Genomic DNA, 17759 nt, shown 5'->3' on the forward strand with positions numbered 1-17759 from the left:
GTAGAAAACCACAATGCCGATAACTGGAGCCTGGATGTTATATAGGAACCTGCTGGGTGATCTGCTTCCTGGAACTTTCCTCTTTCTGGCTCCAACAGGAGCATTGTCTGAGGAACACAGCAAATATTTATTTAGTATTAACCGTATCCTATACAATGTGGTGCCACGTGACGAGCTTTCTTCCGTGGATATACGGTATGGTTACATGCAATCTGCACGGTTAACACGTAGGAATTTGTTCAGGTGTAATTGTCTGTCTGATCACACACTTTAGGATCTGTCATTTCATGATGACTTCTGTTTCTGTTTAAACCACACATTCGTTGGTGGACAAATTGTTTATATCCGGTGCTTTGGTGGTCGGGCCTTCTGTATACACCTAGTGATCGCTGTCACCGGCTGACTATCTTGTACATTGGGAACAAATTAAGTTTGGATGAAATTCATTCTTTCCATTTTTAATCTTTGATTCCTGGAGCCACACAGGCAGCAATGTTGGGCTGATCTGGTCCTAAAATTCTTATTTAGACATCTTTAGTAAAGTGTACAGCTAAAGCAGAAAGCGGTAATTCGGCAGAATATACATACCGGAGATTGTTAGTGTCCTCTCAATGTTTTAAATGATTCTGCTGTTCTGGAGTAATTAGGGAAAATAGAGTCCAATTATTCTTGAAGGCCACCAACTTCTGAATCCAGGTGCAAGAATACAACTTTTAGAAAGCACCTTTTGGAGCCCACGATATAAGATGTCTTAATCAGTCTACTGCTCCCACTGAAACGTGACTGATTGCCCCGATAACACGACACCAACGTCTGCTGACTTTCATTTAACAGTTTAAACTTTTTCAAAGCAGAAAAACTCCCAATTCAGTGCTCTATATGTGTATATACACCGATCAGCCCCAACATTATAGCCACTAACAAGTGAAGTGAATAACACTGATTATCTCATTACAATGACACCTGTCAGGGTGGGATATATTAGGCAGCAAGTGAACGGTCAGTTCTTTAAGTGGATGTGTTGAAAGGAGGAAAAATAGAGAAGTGTAAGGATCTGAGCGACTTTAACAAGGGCCAAATTGTGATGGGTAGATGACTGGGTCACAGCATCTCCAAAATGGCAGGTCTTGTGGGGAGTTACCGGTATGCAGTGATTAGAACCGACCAAAAGTGCTCCAAGGAGGGACATCCAGTGATGGGGCGCCCAAGGCTCATTGATGTGCGCGGGGAGCGAAGGCTAGCCGTCTGGTCCAGTCCCTCAGAAGAGCTACTGTAGCACAACTTGCTGAAAAAGTTAATGCTGGTTATGATAGAAAGGTATCGGAACACACAGTGCATCGCAGCTTGTTGTGTATGGGGCTGCTTAGCCGCAGACCGGTAAAAGTGCCCATTTTGACCCCTAACCGCTGCAGAAAAGGCCTACAATGGCACACGAGTGCCGGAACTGGAGCAATGGAAGAAGGTGACCTGGTCTGATGAATCATGTTTTCTTGTACACCATGTGCACAGCTGGGTGCGTGTGCATGGTTTATCTGGGGAAGAGATAGCACCAGGATGCTCTATGGGAAGGAGGCAAGCTGGCAGAGGCAGTGTGATGCTCTGGGCAATGTTCTGCTGGAATATCTTGAGTCCTGGCATTCATGTGGATGTTACTTTGACACGTACCATCTACCTAAACATTGTTACAGCCCAAGTATACCTTCATGCTAATGGTATTCCCTGATTGCAGTGGCCTCTTTCAGCAGGATAATGCCCCCTGCCGCACTGCAAACCATATTCAGGAATGGTTTGAGAAACATGACAAAGAGTTCCGACTTCTCCAGATCTCAGAGCATCTGTGGGATGTGCTGGAAAAACAGGTTTGCGCCATGGAGGCCCCACCTCGCATCTTATAGGACTTAAAGAATCTGCTGCTAACGTCTTGGTGCCAGATACCACAGGACACCTTCAGGGGTCTTGTGGAGTCCACGCCTCAACAGGTCAGAGCTGTTTTGGAGTCACAAGGGGGACCTACACAATATTAGGCAGGTGGTTTTAATTTTGCAGCTGATGGATGTATATCACCCAGGAAGAGCGGAATCGCCTCTTCCTCCTCTTCCTCATTTCATTAGCAGATGGCTGTTCCTGAGCACATACAAATGTGCTAAGTGGTTAGCACTTCTGCCTCACAGCGCTGGGGTCATGAGTTCAATTCCCGGCCATGGCCTTATCTGTGTGGCGTTTGTATATTCTCCCCGTGTTTGCGTGGGTTTCCTCCGGGTGCTCCGGTTTCCTCCCACACTCCAAAAACATACTGGTAGGTTAATTGGCTGCGATCAAAATTGACCCTAGTCTCTCTCTCTCTGTGTGTGTGTATGTTAGGGAATTTAGACTGTAAGCTCCAATGGGGCAGGGACCGATGTGAATGAGTTCTCTGTACAGCGCTGCAGAATCAGTGGCGCTATATAAATAAATGATGATGAAGATGAAATGTAAGAAATATTTATTATAATACAATTTGCAATCCAGCAAATAAAAGTAACCAATTCCTGTTTCCACAGAACTACAAGGAATCTAGGGCTAGATTTACTAAGCTGCGGGTTTGAAAAAGTGGGGATGTTGCCTATAGCAACCTATCAGATTCTAGCTGTCATTTTGTAGAAGGTACTAAATAAATGAAAGCTAGAATCTGATTGGTTGCTATAGGCAACATCCCCACTTTTTCAAACCCGCAGCTTAGTAAATCTAGCCCTTAATGTGTAATGCATTTCTTCTGAAGCATTTAACCTCTCTTTAGCCGAACACTTGCTCCAGTTTTCATGCTCCCAACTTGTACCCAGAAGTGAGAGATCCCGTCCTCTTGTTATCTGGGAATAATGTTCCCAAAGATCACAGTACTTGTACCTATCCGAACTGGAAATAATTCACTATTACGTTCTTATGCTTGTTGCTTAGCAACCAACTGCACATCTAACGTCATGTTTCAAATCAAAGTCTGTGACACTCAAAATGTAACCCTACACATTAGCCTATAACACTCTTCCTGTTATAATAATAATATTTAACAGACAATATTGTTTCTCAAGTTCTCCAGCAATATATTTAAGTAAAGTAGAGTAAATTCTCATTCATCTCAACTAGAATACAATCCTGGCAGAAAGAATGACCAAGATCTCACATTTTCCTAATCGAACTTCGCTAGTTCCAGTGTTGGGTACGTAAGTGCGATGATGAGTACAACGACAGCACTTTCCCCGACATCTTGACTGTGAATCTCGGGACCCCGACATGCTGTGAATATAGATTCTTTTTAAAAAATTACTTTCAATGAGTGCGACTCTTTAACAAGCCGGGCGCACACAATCACGTGACTTTCAACGCCGGCAGTAGTATTCTTACTCTTGAGGGCGTTGACAGTTTGTTCTAATTGCAAACACATGTTCTGGCATCAGCGCTTACACCACCTGCCCTGTAGCTGGCGCAAGTGAAATGGCTAAAAACACGTATCTGAGAGATGCCCAGAGCCTGAATCGGACAAATGTGTGCGCACGATCTTGGCACACCCTCACTGCACATTGCCTACGTGCGGCTGCCCTTCATGTCGTAGGCAGTTGTAAGTGTCATTTGCGCTCACTGTCGCAAGTTCCTTTTCTGACGAAATGCAGAACAATTTCACGAAACGGGACTTACGTCCGAAGTTGAATCGGGCCCAGAATGTCTAAATTGTAAATATTCAGGTACAGATACCGGCAGTGTGTGATTGGTCCTGTTTTTTTTATGTGTGTATGCATCATCATCATCATCATCATCATCATCATCACCATTTATTTATATAGCGCCATTGATTCCGCAACGCCGCACAGAGAACTCATTCACATCAGTCCCTGCCCCATTGGGGCTTACAGTCTAAATTCCCTAACATACACACAGACCGGTTAATTGGCTGCTATCAAATTGACCCTAGTCTATCTGTATGTTTTTGGAGTGTGGGACATCAACTGATTTTTTCCTCTTCAGGGCAGCTGAATGTGGATAACATGTCCTTGGTGAACGGTATTCAATTCACCAAAGTGATCTATTCAGGCACAAGTTTTCGATATAAGATAACTTGATCATCTCTTCCTTGCTATATTTCCTTGTTCTGTGTCACCGCACCAGGGACATTTGACTCTGCAAAGAGCTCCCCCTACTGTCTAATACCTAATCCTGCACATTCTCACTGCTTGTCTACATCCATGGTCACCCTGTCCCTTTCTTTTTGTGCTCCACAATGTCTGGGAGGTGCACACAGCAGGGGAGTCTATCGCTAAAAAGGAACTCTGGTGTTGTATCATGGGGGACAGCAAACAGGAATTCTCCTCCTGGCTATTTTACTGTGGCCAGCATATAAATGTGCAGTAAAAAAAAACAAACCACTTTTAAGAAAAAAGTTAGCGACCCCCGTAGCTTTGTGTTGAGAGAAGTCTTAATGACATCAGGTCTCTATAAGAGGTTACCTTGCTGCATCAGCCTGCCAGCTAATAATAATTGAGAAACCAAGAGCCAGTAGTTACCTAGCTGGAACTTTCAGTACTGCCTGAGCGATCGTAAGCAGCCGCAGGGTGTAGCAGTGGGCAGGGCCAACAATCTGCTGTGCCACGCTCTGTACATAAGGTCCTCCCTTGTGGAGGTCTAATTTCATGGGTCCCAAGGGAGCAACACCCATAAGGTATTAGTTGGCTAATTAATTCATTATATATAGATTGGAAAAAAAAAAGTGGAATCTTCTTATAATATTACACCATTGCTTTTCGCGTTTGCATAATGGGACTGTCCCTGTGTGTTTGAGAGAGCTCAGTGCTTGCTGACATTGGTGTTCTGTATTCCAGTGTAAGATGCCTGTGTCCGGATGTGTTTACTTTGCCACCCGGTTTGGGGGGAGGTTCTTACACAGTTTATCTCGGTTGCTTTCTCACCGTCAGTAACCGACTGCTACTGACCCCTCCTACTGGTGTCACCTGCCGCCAAGCACTCGACTGCGAATGCCAACTGTGCGATGGTTGTAGGAGGATAGGGTTGTTACCACCGCTAGGATCCTTCACCGGCACCTGGAACCACTTTCACCTGGGGAGCTGGTACAGCTGCTGGAGCGCCTCTTTGCTGGGGGCTAGCTGGTACCTCCTGACTGCTTACTAATAGGACTGTTGGGTAGTGGGCAGAATATTGAAACAGACGCTGGGTTCAACACAGGACCGGATTAGAGTGTAAGCTCTTGTTGTTTGGTCACAGGCTACAGCAGGCAGTAAACATCAGACAGAATCTTCAAGCAGTGATGTTTATTGCTCAAGGGATTACTATATTACTATATTACTATATTGCTATAAGGACCATTACACACTAGTTAGAGGTACTAGTGATCATCCAGAAGTATAAATGGTATGTAACCTGTTGAAATACAATATACCTATTTTTGTGTAATTTCTGACGCACATGTTGGCAGGAAGTAATCCAGCCCCCTACCCATATCTGGCACCACAACGTCTGACATATTACATTCCATGTTTAGCATCAGGATGCAATATATTATCTAAACTTGGATTTTTACGCAATTTAAACTTAACAAAATTTACATCAGTCTGTGATTTTTCCCAAATTGCTGTTGCATTATTGAGATAGTTCCTCTTTCTCTAATACACAGGATAACTACCCCTCTGATGTACATTTAGGCTATAAAGATGTGTGGGTCAATCTCAGATGAACAGACTTAATTAACATGGGATTTCATTCAATCAGAAAAGTTCCCCTTAACATGGCATACGGCCTCAGAAATCAATACATTTCCATTGCAAAAATCAGTAAATCTGCGCACTGCAGCTCTAATTTAGATAAATGTATATAATTATTTCTAAGTGATCAAGCCCTGTTCTGAGCTGTGTGTCATCATGTATAAAGCTATTGTTAGGGAAACAATACACAACTACTTACTGTATGTTATTCTTTCCCTCTGTTTTCACCTTACCAATATTTTAATCTAACCAATCTTCTTTGACCTGTGTGTTTGGTCTTCCCAGGCTTCCATTGTAGTAATGCGCAGACCTCTTCACGTCTACAAACATGGGTGCCAACAGCAGCACAATAAACGAACTGTCGGAGAATGACTACTTAAAGAAACTGTCGGGAACTGAGGCCATTTCTGAGAACGAGCCCTTCTGGAACCAGCTTCTCTCTTTTACCTTCAGCACTCCAACCAACAGGTAACCAGAGAAGACCATTGTGTGTTGCTGTTCTGTCCTGTGAAAACAGTGATTGCAGTCCCAACGTTTAATCTCTTTTATATACAGAGAGACTTATAGATGTGTTTAGATCTCTACAGACAACAGATCTCAGGCCAATCCGTGGGATCTAATGGGCCAACCTGTGACTCTCCAGGTGTGCTGAAACTACAAGCCCCAGCATGCTTTGCTAGCTGATAGACAGCCTGTAGCGGGCAGGGCATGCTGGGTCTCACACTTTCGCAACACCTGGGGATGTATTTACTAAACTGCGGGTTTGAAAAAGTGGTGATGTTGCCTATAGCAACCAATCAGATTCTAGCTGTCATTTTGTAGAATGTACTAAGTAAATGATAACTAGGGGCCTGATTCATTAAGGATCTTAACTTAAGAAACTTCTTATTTCAGTCTCCTGGACAAAACCATGTTACAATGCAAGGGGTGCAAATTAGTATTCTGTTTTGCACATAAATTAAATACTGACTGTTTGTTTTTTCATGTAGCACACAGATACTTGATAGCTTATTTGTACACTGAAATTTGAAAGTTGATATTTGTGTGCTACATGAAAAAACAGTCAGTATTTAACTTATGTGCAAAACAGAATACTAATTTGCACCCCTTGCATTGTAACATGGTTTTGTCCAGGAGACTGAAATAAGAAGTTTCTTAAGTTAAGATCCTTAATGAATCGGGCCCTAGAATCTGATTGGTTGCTATAGGCAACATTTCCACTTTTTCAAACCTGCAGTTTAGTAAATATACCCCCGGAGAGCCACAGGTTGGCCAGGCCTGCGATGGGGAAACGCTATTCACGATATGGATCCAGCGCCAGCTGATATATCATAATTTATGGAAAGCATTGTTAGTCCACAGAGCTTAGCCACTCCTGGCAACAATTTCAGGTTGAGGACAAATGGGAAGTGGACCCATGGAAGGGGCCTCCAGTGTGTATCGGTGTATACACAAAGATTGTCTGTCGGTTACTAATTCCATGGATGCTAATTGTGCATGTAAATGTATCTTCTACCAACGTGCAGTTATAGGTTATACTACACCATACTAGACCTTACATGGGTTGTCCCTTAGTATAACCTGCTGCTCTGACTACATCCGGTCCTCTTTATTAGTCTTGTTATCACCATCCCCTCCTGGATCAATAAGTGTATAAGAGCTGGGCCAACAGCCGTGGCCATGTAATAAGGGAAGATCACGTGCTTCTCATTATATCCGTCCAAGCGGGAGCTCTTAATGTTTATTTACACTCAAAAGTTCATTAGTTATCTTTACAGCTTCTATCTATGAAATCCTGGCACTGACACACTCAGGGCTGATAACACTGATCTAAGATACTATATAAAATCAGGCACAGTTCATCAGAAGACGATTACTGCATTTTATACGCAATGTGCCAGATTGTACCTCGGTTAAAGTAACCGTAATGTGTCTCAAATTTATAGGAAAGTGGAAGCGTTTTCTAGAGTGTGTCCTAAGTGTATCATTATTTAGTGCTAGTGTACTCGTGTCTGTGCTTGTTAATGTATGCTGTATCATTGTATACTTGTCTGAATGGAGAATGGAAATTGTTATAGCAGAAATATTAAATCCGGTGTATGTAGAATGGTGAAAGGAAATACTTGGGTGCATGATATAATAATTTTCTCCTTCATCCACTCTGGGGGACACTGCTACCATGGGGTTGTATGAGGGTGCATGGAGTTGGCACTTAAATAGTTAACAACTAAGTTTGCTGCTGACTCCTCCCCTCTGCAATCCCACAGACCTCAGTTTTGTTTAAGTGCCCAAGGAGTTGGGCTCCGTTTAGTACTGCTCTGCAGTACTTGCTGCTTAGGTTTAGATTTTATTATTTTTATTAGATTATTGGTATGAGTGTAGGTGGGGATGGGTATTTAACATTTTTTTACCTCACAGGTTTCAAAATGGAGCAATGCTGCGTTTTCCTTTAAAAAAGAAGAAGAAGAAGAATATTTATAAAAGACCGCACAGCTTTCTTGACGTGAAAGGTGGTGTTTTTGCTGGTCATTGCATCTACTCAATGTGTATCGATGCTTGGAGCCTTGTCCCGTAGGGATCTTTATCTGGTGTTCCATGAGAATAGGACGGTTCATAGGACTGTACCTACTGTCTTGCCTAGGGTGGTTCCTGGTTTTTATTTAAATCATGAGATAGTGGTTCCGGCCTTTAGAGAAAGGATTGCTCCTTCTGGGCCTTCTTCCTCTGTTAGTCTGGACGTGGTCCAGGCTTTACGGGTTTATGTGGACAGGAGTTCTGCTGGTTGCAGGACTGACTCTCTTTTTGTTCTATGCGAATTTCATAGGAGAGGTTGGCCGTCCACCAAGCAGACCATTGCTCGTCGGATCAGATCTCGTCCACTCTCTGATTATCTCCCGCTTGGACTACTGCAACCTTCTCCTTATCGGCCCCCCCCCTCTCTCATCTCGCTCCCCTTAGATCTGTACTTAACGCCGCTGCTAGGCTTATTTTCCTCTCTCGCCGTTCCACCTCTGTATCCCCACTCTACCAAGCCCTTCACTGGCTCCCCTTCCCCTACAGAATCCTTTTCAAGCTCCTCACTCTGACTTACAAGGCCCTCGCCAACTCCACTGCTCCCTACATCTCTAACCTTATCTCTATTCACACTCCCTCCCGCTCACTGCGATCGTCCAACGATTGTCGCCTCTCTTCCCCTCTGATTACCTCCTCTCACGGACGTATCCAAGACTTCTCCCGCGCCACTCCCCTCCATTGGAACAAGCTCCCCCGCTCCATCAGAACTTCCCCTAATCTGTCCTCTTTCAAACGAACATTAAAAACCCACCTTTTCCTTAAAGCCTTCCAGTCTCATGCCTAAACTCCCACCGGTCGGCTACCTCTCTTTCTCATCCCTTCTTCCCTTCTTCCCCTTCCTCGACTCCGGCTCCGTTTCTCCCGTCTCTACGTCTCATCCATGTGTCTGTCTGTCTTCCCCTCCCTTTAGATTGTTCGCTCCTTTGAGCAGGGCTCTCCTACCTTCTGTTTCCATCACTTTTAACTGCGCTCTCCAGCTACTCAGCTCACCTCCTCTCAGGCCCTCTGTCTCCTCTCGCTTCTCTCCGCTCCCCTCAGTGACTCTCAACCTGTCATCCGTGACACCCTCTTGGGCCATAGTTACCTGCCTATACTCACTTTTCCCCTCCCTCCCTCTCTTTCATGCTGTGCCTGAGCCCCCAGAGTTATAGTGCTTACTGTTACTTGTACTGTGCTGTTTCACCTTGTACTGTGCCATTGTTTGTCCTTGTACGGCGCTACGGATACTTTGTGGCGCCCTATAAATAAAAATTAATAATAATAATAATAATATGATTAAGCGTGTTTATGTGTAGAAATCTACCTGTGTCTCAGGTTCTCATGGTGCACTCTACTTGTGCGCTGGGGGCTTCCTGGGCTGCTCGCTTTTGAGCATCTGCAGAGCAGCTGGGTAGGGTGGCGACCTGGTTCATACCTTTACGAGGTTTTGCCAGTTCAACATTTTTGCGTCTGAGGACGCTAGTTTCAGCTGCAGTGTTTTGCGGGTAGTAGGCCAGAGAATTCCCTCCCTTAGGGGCTACTTTAAAAGGTCCCCATGGTAGCAGTGTTCCCCAGAGTGGATGAAGGAGAAAAGAAAATTTTGGTACTTACGTTAAATCTCTTTCTCCGATTCCATCTGGGGGACACTGCGTTCCCTCCATTTTGCTGTTCTACAATTAGTTGTGTTGTTGAGCCCTTTTCTTGGGACTTTAGTATTACTGAGGTCTGTGGGATTGCAGAGGGGAGGAGTCAGCAGCAAACCTGTTTAACTATTTAAGTGCCAACTCCATGAGCCCTCATACAACCCCATGTTAGCAGTGTCCCCCAGTTGGAAGCGGAGAAAGAGATTTAATGTACAAAAATCTTCTTCTTATCCGAACCATATGCCCTATTCCAGCATTATAGCCCACTAGAAACCCATCAATAATGACAGCATGTATACAGCACCATGCCATCACACCCTGCCAATGATGCCACCATAACACCCTCCATAATGCAGCACATACAAATCCATGCCACTATAGTAGCCCATTTTTACAATTAAAGTCCCATGGACAGTCAGACGTGTATTCATCCCCTGCATAGGACTCATCTGCCACTACATAGGTGCCTAATTCATCAATACTAATAGATAGGAAGCAGCGCTGTCACTGGTTACACCCTGATACTAATAGGTAGGAAGCAGCGCTGTCACTGGTTACACCCCGATACTAATAGATAGGAAGCAGCACTGTCACTGGTTACACCCAGATACTAATAGGTAGGAAGCGGCGCTGTCACTGGTTACACCCAGATACTAATAGGTAGGAAGCGGCGGTGTCACTGGTTACACCCCGATACTAATAGGTAGGAAGCGGCGGTGTCACTGGTTACACCCCGATACTAATAGGTAGGAAGCGGCTCTGTCACTGGTTACACCCAGATACTAATAGGTAGGAAGCGGCGCTGTCACTGGTTACACCCCGATACTAATAGGTAGGAAGCGGCACTGTCACTGGTTACACCCAGATACTAATAGGTAGGAAGCGGCGCTGTCACTGGTTACACCCTGATACTAATAGGTAGGAAGCGGCGCTGTCACTGGTTACACCCTGATACTAATAGGAAGGAAGCGGCGCTGTCACTGGTTACACCCCGATACTAATAGGTAGGAAGCAGCGCTGTCACTGGTTACACCCCGATACTAATAGGTAGGAAGCGGCGCTGTCACTGGTTACACCCTGATACTAATAGGTAGGAAGCGGCACTGTCACTGGTTACACCCAGATACTAATAGGTAGGAAGCGGCGCTGTCACTGGTTACACCCTGATACTAATAGGTAGGAAGCGGCGCTGTCACTGGTTACACCCTGATACTAATAGGAAGGAAGCGGCGCTGTCACTGGTTACACCCCGATACTAATAGGTAGGAAGCAGCGCTGTCACTGGTTACACCCCGATACTAATAGGTAGGAAGCGGCGCTGTCACTGGTTACACCCCTATACTAATAGGTAGGAAGCGGCTCTGTCACTGGTTACACCCTGATACTAATAGGTAGGAAGCGGCTCTGTCACTGGTTACACCCAGATACTAATAGGTAGGAAGCGGCTCTGTCACTGGTTACACCCAGATACTAATAGGTAGGAAGCGGCTCTGTCACTGGTTACACCCTGATACTAATAGGTAGGAAGCGGCGCTGTCACTGGTTACCCCCAGATACTAATAGGTAGGAAGCGGCGCTGTCACTGGTTACACCCCGATACTAATAGGTAGGAAGCGGCGCTGTCACTGGTTACACCCTGATACTAATAGGTAGGAAGCGGCGCTGTCACTGGTTACACCCTGATACTAATAGGTAGGAAGCAGCACTGTCACTGGTTACACCCCGATACTAATAGGTAGGAAGCAGCACTGTCACTGGTTACACCCCGATACTAATAGGTAGGAAGCGGCGCTGTCACTGGTTACACCCAGATACTAATAGGTAGGAAGCGGCGCTGTCACTGGTTACACCCTGATACTAATAGGTAGGAAGCGGCGCTGTCACTGGTTACACCCCGATACTAATAGGTAGGAAGCGGCGCTGTCACTGGTTACACCCTGATACTAATAGGAAGGAAGCGGCGCTGTCACTGGTTACACCCTGATACTAATAGGTAGGAAGCGGCGCTGTCACTGGTTACACCCTGATACTAATAGGAAGGAAGCGGCGCTGTCACTGGTTACACCCTGATACTAATAGGAAGGAAGCGGCGCTGTCACTGGTTACACCCTGATACTAATAGGAAGGAAGCGGCGCTGTCACTGGTTACACCCCGATACTAATAGGTAGGAAGCGGCGCTGTCACTGGTTACACCCTGATACTAATAGGTAGGAAGCGGCGCTGTCACTGGTTACACCCCGATACTAATAGGTAGGAAGCGGCGCTGTCACTGGTTACACCCAGATACTAATAGGTAGGAAGCGGCGCTGTCACTGGTTACACCCAGATACTAATAGGTAGGAAGCAGCACTGTCACTGGTTACACCCCGATACTAATAGGTAGGAAGCGGCGCTGTCACTGGTTACACCCAGATACTAATAGGTAGGAAGCGGCGCTGTCACTGGTTACACCCCGATACTAATAGGTAGGAAGCGGCGCTGTCACTGGTTACACCCCGATACTAATAGGTAGGAAGCGGCGCTGTCACTGGTTACACCCTGATACTAATAGGTAGGAAGCAGCGCTGTCACTGGTTACACCCTGATACTAATAGGTAGGAAGCGGCGCTGTCGCTGGTTACACCCAGATACTAATAGGTAGGAAGCGGCGGTGTCACTGGTTACACCCCGATACTAATAGGTAGGAAGCGGCGGTGTCACTGGTTACACCCCGATACTAATAGGTAGGAAGCGGCGCTGTCACTGGTTACACCCAGATACTAATAGGTAGGAAGCGGCGCTGTCACTGGTTACACCCCGATACTAATAGGTAGGAAGCGGCGCTGTCACTGGTTACACCCCGATACTAATAGATAGGAAGCGGCGCTGTCACTGGTTACACCCAGATACTAATAGGTAGGAAGCGGCGCTGTCACTGGTTACACCCAGATACTAATAGGTAGGAAGCGGCGCTGTCACTGGTTACACCCAGATACTAATAGGTAGGAAGCGGCGCTGTCACTGGTTACACCCAGATACTAATAGGTAGGAAGCGGCGCTGTCACTGGTTACACCCAGATACTAATAGGTAGGAAGCGGCTCTGTCACTGGTTACACCCAGATACTAATAGGTAGGAAGCGGCGCTGTCACTGGTTACACCGCGATACTAATAGGTAGGAAGCGGCTCTGTCACTGGTTACACCCAGATACTAATAGGTAGGAAGCGGCGCTGTCACTGGTTACACCCAGATACTAATAGGTAGGAAGCGGCGCTGTCACTGGTTACACCCAGATACTAATAGGTAGGAAGCGGCTCTGTCACTGGTTACACCCTGATACTAATAGGTAGGAAGCAGCACTGTCACTGGTTACACCCTGATACTAATAGGTAGGAAGCCGCTCTGTCACTGGTTACACCCCGATACTAATAGGTAGGAAGCGGCGCTGTCACTGGTTACACCCCGATACTAATAGGTAGGAAGCGGCGCTGTCACTGGTTACACCCAGATACTAATAGGTAGGAAGCGGCGCTGTCACTGGTTACACCCTGATACTAATAGGTAGGAAGCGGCGCTGTCACTGGTTACACCCCGATACTAATAGGTAGGAAGCGGCGCTGTCACTGGTTACACCCCGATACTAATAGGTAGGAAGCGGCGCTGTCACTGGTTACACCCTGATACTAATAGATAGGAAGCAGCGCTGTCACTGGTTACACCCTGATACTAATAGGAAGGAAGCGGCTCTGTCACTGGTTACACCCTGATACTAATAGGTAGGAAGCGGCGCTGTCACTGGTTACAACCCGATACTAATAGGTAGGAAGCGGCGCTGTCACTGGTTACACCCTGATACTAATAGGTAGGAAGCGGCTCTGTCACTGGTTACACCCAGATACTAATAGGTAGGAAGCGGCGCTGTCACTGGTTACACCCCGATACTAATAGGTAGGAAGCGGCGCTGTCACTGGTTACACCCTGATACTAATAGGTAGGAAGCGGCTCTGTCACTGGTTACACCCTGATACTAATAGGTAGGAAGCGGCGCTGTCACTGGTTACACCCAGATACTAATAGGTAGGAAGCGGCGCTGTCACTGGTTACACCCAGATACTAATAGGTAGGAAGCGGCGCTGTCACTGGTTACACCCCGATACTAATAGGAAGGAAGCGGCGCTGTCACTGGTTACACCCTGATACTAATAGGTAGGAAGCAGCGCTGTCACTGGTTACACCCCGATACTAATAGGAAGGAAGCGGCGCTGTCACTGGTTACACCCCGATACTAATAGGTAGGAAGCGGCGCTGTCACTGGTTACACCCCGATACTAATAGGTAGGAAGCGGCGCTGTCACTGGTTACACCCTGATACTAATAGGTAGGAAGCGGCGCTGTCACTGGTTACACCCTGATACTAATAGGAAGGAAGCGGCGCTGTCACTGGTTACACCCTGATACTAATAGGTAGGAAGCGGCGCTGTCACTGGTTACACCCAGATACTAATAGGTAGGAAGCGGCGCTGTCACTGGTTACACCCTGATACTAATAGGTAGGAAGCGGCGCTGTCACTGGTTACACCCCGATACTAATAGGTAGGAAGCGGCGCTGTCACTGGTTACACCCCGATACTAATAGGTAGGAAGCGGCGCTGTCACTGGTTACACCCTGATACTAATAGGTAGGAAGCGGCGCTGTCACTGGTTACACCCCGATACTAATAGGTAGGAAGCAGCGCTGTCACTGGTTACACCCAGATACTAATAGGTAGGAAGCGGCGCTGTCACTGGTTACACCCAGATACTAATAGGTAGGAAGCGGCGCTGTCACTGGTTACACCCTGATACTAATAGATAGTGTACCTTGTTACTGGTGTACAAGGCTCATTGTATCAGATATATACATCAGAAATAAGGCATTTCCTTTAGTAAGGTTAAAACAGAAAAAAACGAATTTCTACCCTGGTCTCAGAAATAACGATTTCCTGTATCAAAATATACACAATATCAAAAATAATTGCATGTGCAATTATATAAATAAGAGCCCTGCGCTATTTCTTGTAAATAAATTTATACCAGAAGTTATTTATCAGTGATTCAGTCACATATGGTAATTCTTCTTTCACATCACTGTGCGAGCTCAATGTATCAGATGACAGATCTAATACTGGGACAAAATGGGCATCAGGCTGGAGGTGGGTTTAATGTAGTTTGCACTAGTGGTGTAATAATATCATGTTTCCAACTTTTCTGCCTTCCAGACCACAATCCTATCCCTTCTATCTCTCCGCCTAGGGCCTCTCATGTCACCAAGTGAGCACAGAGCTGACACTCTGTATGTAGTGTGCTGCTCATAATGTTATCTCCTCTTCTTTGCAAGTTAATGTGTGGCTCCACCTTGTGGACAAGTTCCGCTGCTAACACAGCTCCAGCTCTCAACCTATCACCACAGGGCCCTGAGTTTGCCCTTCCAAGTTTCAAACCTTTTAGAGAACCCTCATACTGTACAATTTGTGCTAGTGTAAATGTAACATTTTTTTCAATGATTTTCCTTGCAAACCTTTATTTAGTCTGCTTTTGGGGTGCAATAACAAAATACCCTTCCTGTTTTAATAAAGAAATGCAGGGGATCATTAATGTCTATTCTGTATAGATTGTATCATCTGCATATCAGTTCAATGTAATTGTACTTATGTTATTCATAGAACAAACTTTATCTCTAATGGAAATAGGAATGCTGTGTTTCTAGCTTTACAAATACTATGGTACAGATTTGATCTTACATTATTTTTTTTATTGAAAACTGCTGCAGTTAGCTATATATATTTAGATACTATTTGAAGTCCTGTATTGCTGTGTGTACAGTAATATATTGGAAGCACTAGATGGCGCTCTTACAAGGCAAATCTTAGATCTAGAGGTATATTATTTTTGGACTTGGTACAAATAGAACTTCTGCAGTTGTAGTCATTGTCCTTGTTTAATACTGACAGGTTTACTTGTTCAGCCGTCATAAAGCAATTGCTTCTTGTTGAAAAAAGGGTTATTATTTTCTTTTTACCTAAAAGCTGTATTGTAGTTTATACATTTGTCAGTATGTAAAGCAATGAAACATTTTATAAAACATAAGTGAAACGTGATGAATATATGTGAACAATTCTGTAAAATTAATCTATATAAATATTGAGTTTGATATTGTTGCTTAAAATCAGGACATCAGATCTCACTTAAGCGGGGTTTAGGAAATATGTATTATGAGAAATGATGAACATAAAAGCACTTGGCTTACATGTTCATGGAACTCTACGGTAACCTCTAATATCCTTATAATTCACAACATATGTAGTGTTATGTATCAGAGGCTTTTTACTATGGAATTGGTTTATCCTACAGAACAGTTGCAGTGTTGACGTTTAGTGTAGTAGATTTTTCACTGAACAACATTTTGTTTTGTTCTACCACTAAGATGTATTTGTCTGGAAATTTGGTATTGTCTCCCAGAGATGGAAATATCATTCATGAGTAATGCTGGGTACACACTTCAGAAAATGTCTCCTGATGCGATATCGTTAACGATTTTGTCAATGACTGGGAAAAAAAAAAGTTCCAATCAGCCTGATTCATTTGTACACCGTCAGATCTGTGCTCTTCATCTGTGAGAGTATGTGTTGATGCAGGGGGGGCGGCAGTGTGTGGATGCAGAGGGGGTCGGCAGTGTGTGTGGATGCAGAGGGGGTCGGCAGTGTGTGTGGATGCAGAGGGGGTCGGCAGTGTGTGTGGATGCAGAGGGGGTCGGCAGTGTGTGTGGATGCAGAGGGGGTCGGCAGTGTGTGTGGATGCAGAGGGGGTCGGCAGTGTGTGTGGATGCAGAGGGGGTCGGCAGTGTGTGTTGATGCAGAGGGGGTCGGCAGTGTGTGTTGATGCAGGGGGGGCGGCAGTGTGTGTGGATGCAGAGGGGGTCGGCAGTGTGTGTGGATGCAGGGGGGGTCGGCAGTGTGTGTGGATGCAGAGGGGGTCGGCAGAGTGTGACTTAGCTGTATTATTCTTTGACAGAAATATAATTTGAAAAAAATATATAAAAAAATTCAATTCCCTTGGATTTATGTGTATTATTTTTGTATACAACTAAATAATTATTTCTGTCCTGATCTAAATACTTATGACGTTTTTTGACACAACTACTTCTAAAACGGTACCGCTCGGTAATTATTTTGGAGGGGTGCCTTGAAAAAATTATGGAGACGCTAAGGGTGGCGCGACTGCAAAAGTTTGGGAACCACTGGATTACACACTAATGCGATGTCGGACTGAACGGTCTATAATGTGATTGGCCCAATAATCTGCTGAGAAAGCTGGGTACACACTACAGAAATTTCGACCAACTTTTTATGCCGAGCGATTTTACATGCGATCGATGGTCCGATCGCTTGGTCCATGGACTGCATACACACTAGCCTTGTTTAGGACGATAAAGGGAAGAGCGGACGTCCCTTTAGCGACTTTTTACAGCCATGTTGTCGTGAGCAATGACTGTAATTTCGTACTCACTGTTGTGGATCGGTGGAAAGTTTATATACACTACACAGCGGAAACGAGATTGGAACGAAAATATTAAACTGTACGACCAACCAAATGAGGCGACAATCGTCCATTTGGGCAGACTTTCGACCATCGTGTCACTGCACACACTGACCCGACTTTTGAACGAGCGGTCGTATGTCGGCTGATTTAGCCGATTATTGGATGAAAACTGTGTAGTGTGTACCCAGCTTAAGTCAGTGCTGAATTCTCACGACCTTTGTGGCTCACAAACACCTCCCCCAATATGATGTCTGTACCTGA

General features: G+C 45.2%; 1 protein-coding gene across 6 annotated transcripts in view; it reads left to right on the forward strand.

The window, feature by feature from the left end:
• DYM (dymeclin) overlaps positions 1–17759 on the forward strand; it is a 247205-nt gene that overhangs the window by 7230 nt on the left and 222216 nt on the right. For all 6 annotated transcript variants that reach the window (XM_075185845.1, XM_075185872.1, XM_075185862.1 and 3 more), the window contains exon 2: positions 6030–6212. In XM_075185845.1, coding sequence (XP_075041946.1) covers positions 6073–6212 — 140 coding nt within the window. In that variant the 5' untranslated portion in view covers positions 6030–6072. The remainder of the gene's footprint in view (positions 1–6029; positions 6213–17759) is intronic.

Source organism: Mixophyes fleayi, chromosome 1 (assembly GCF_038048845.1).
Source record: "Mixophyes fleayi isolate aMixFle1 chromosome 1, aMixFle1.hap1, whole genome shotgun sequence".
Lineage (NCBI taxonomy): Eukaryota > Metazoa > Chordata > Amphibia > Anura > Limnodynastidae > Mixophyes > Mixophyes fleayi.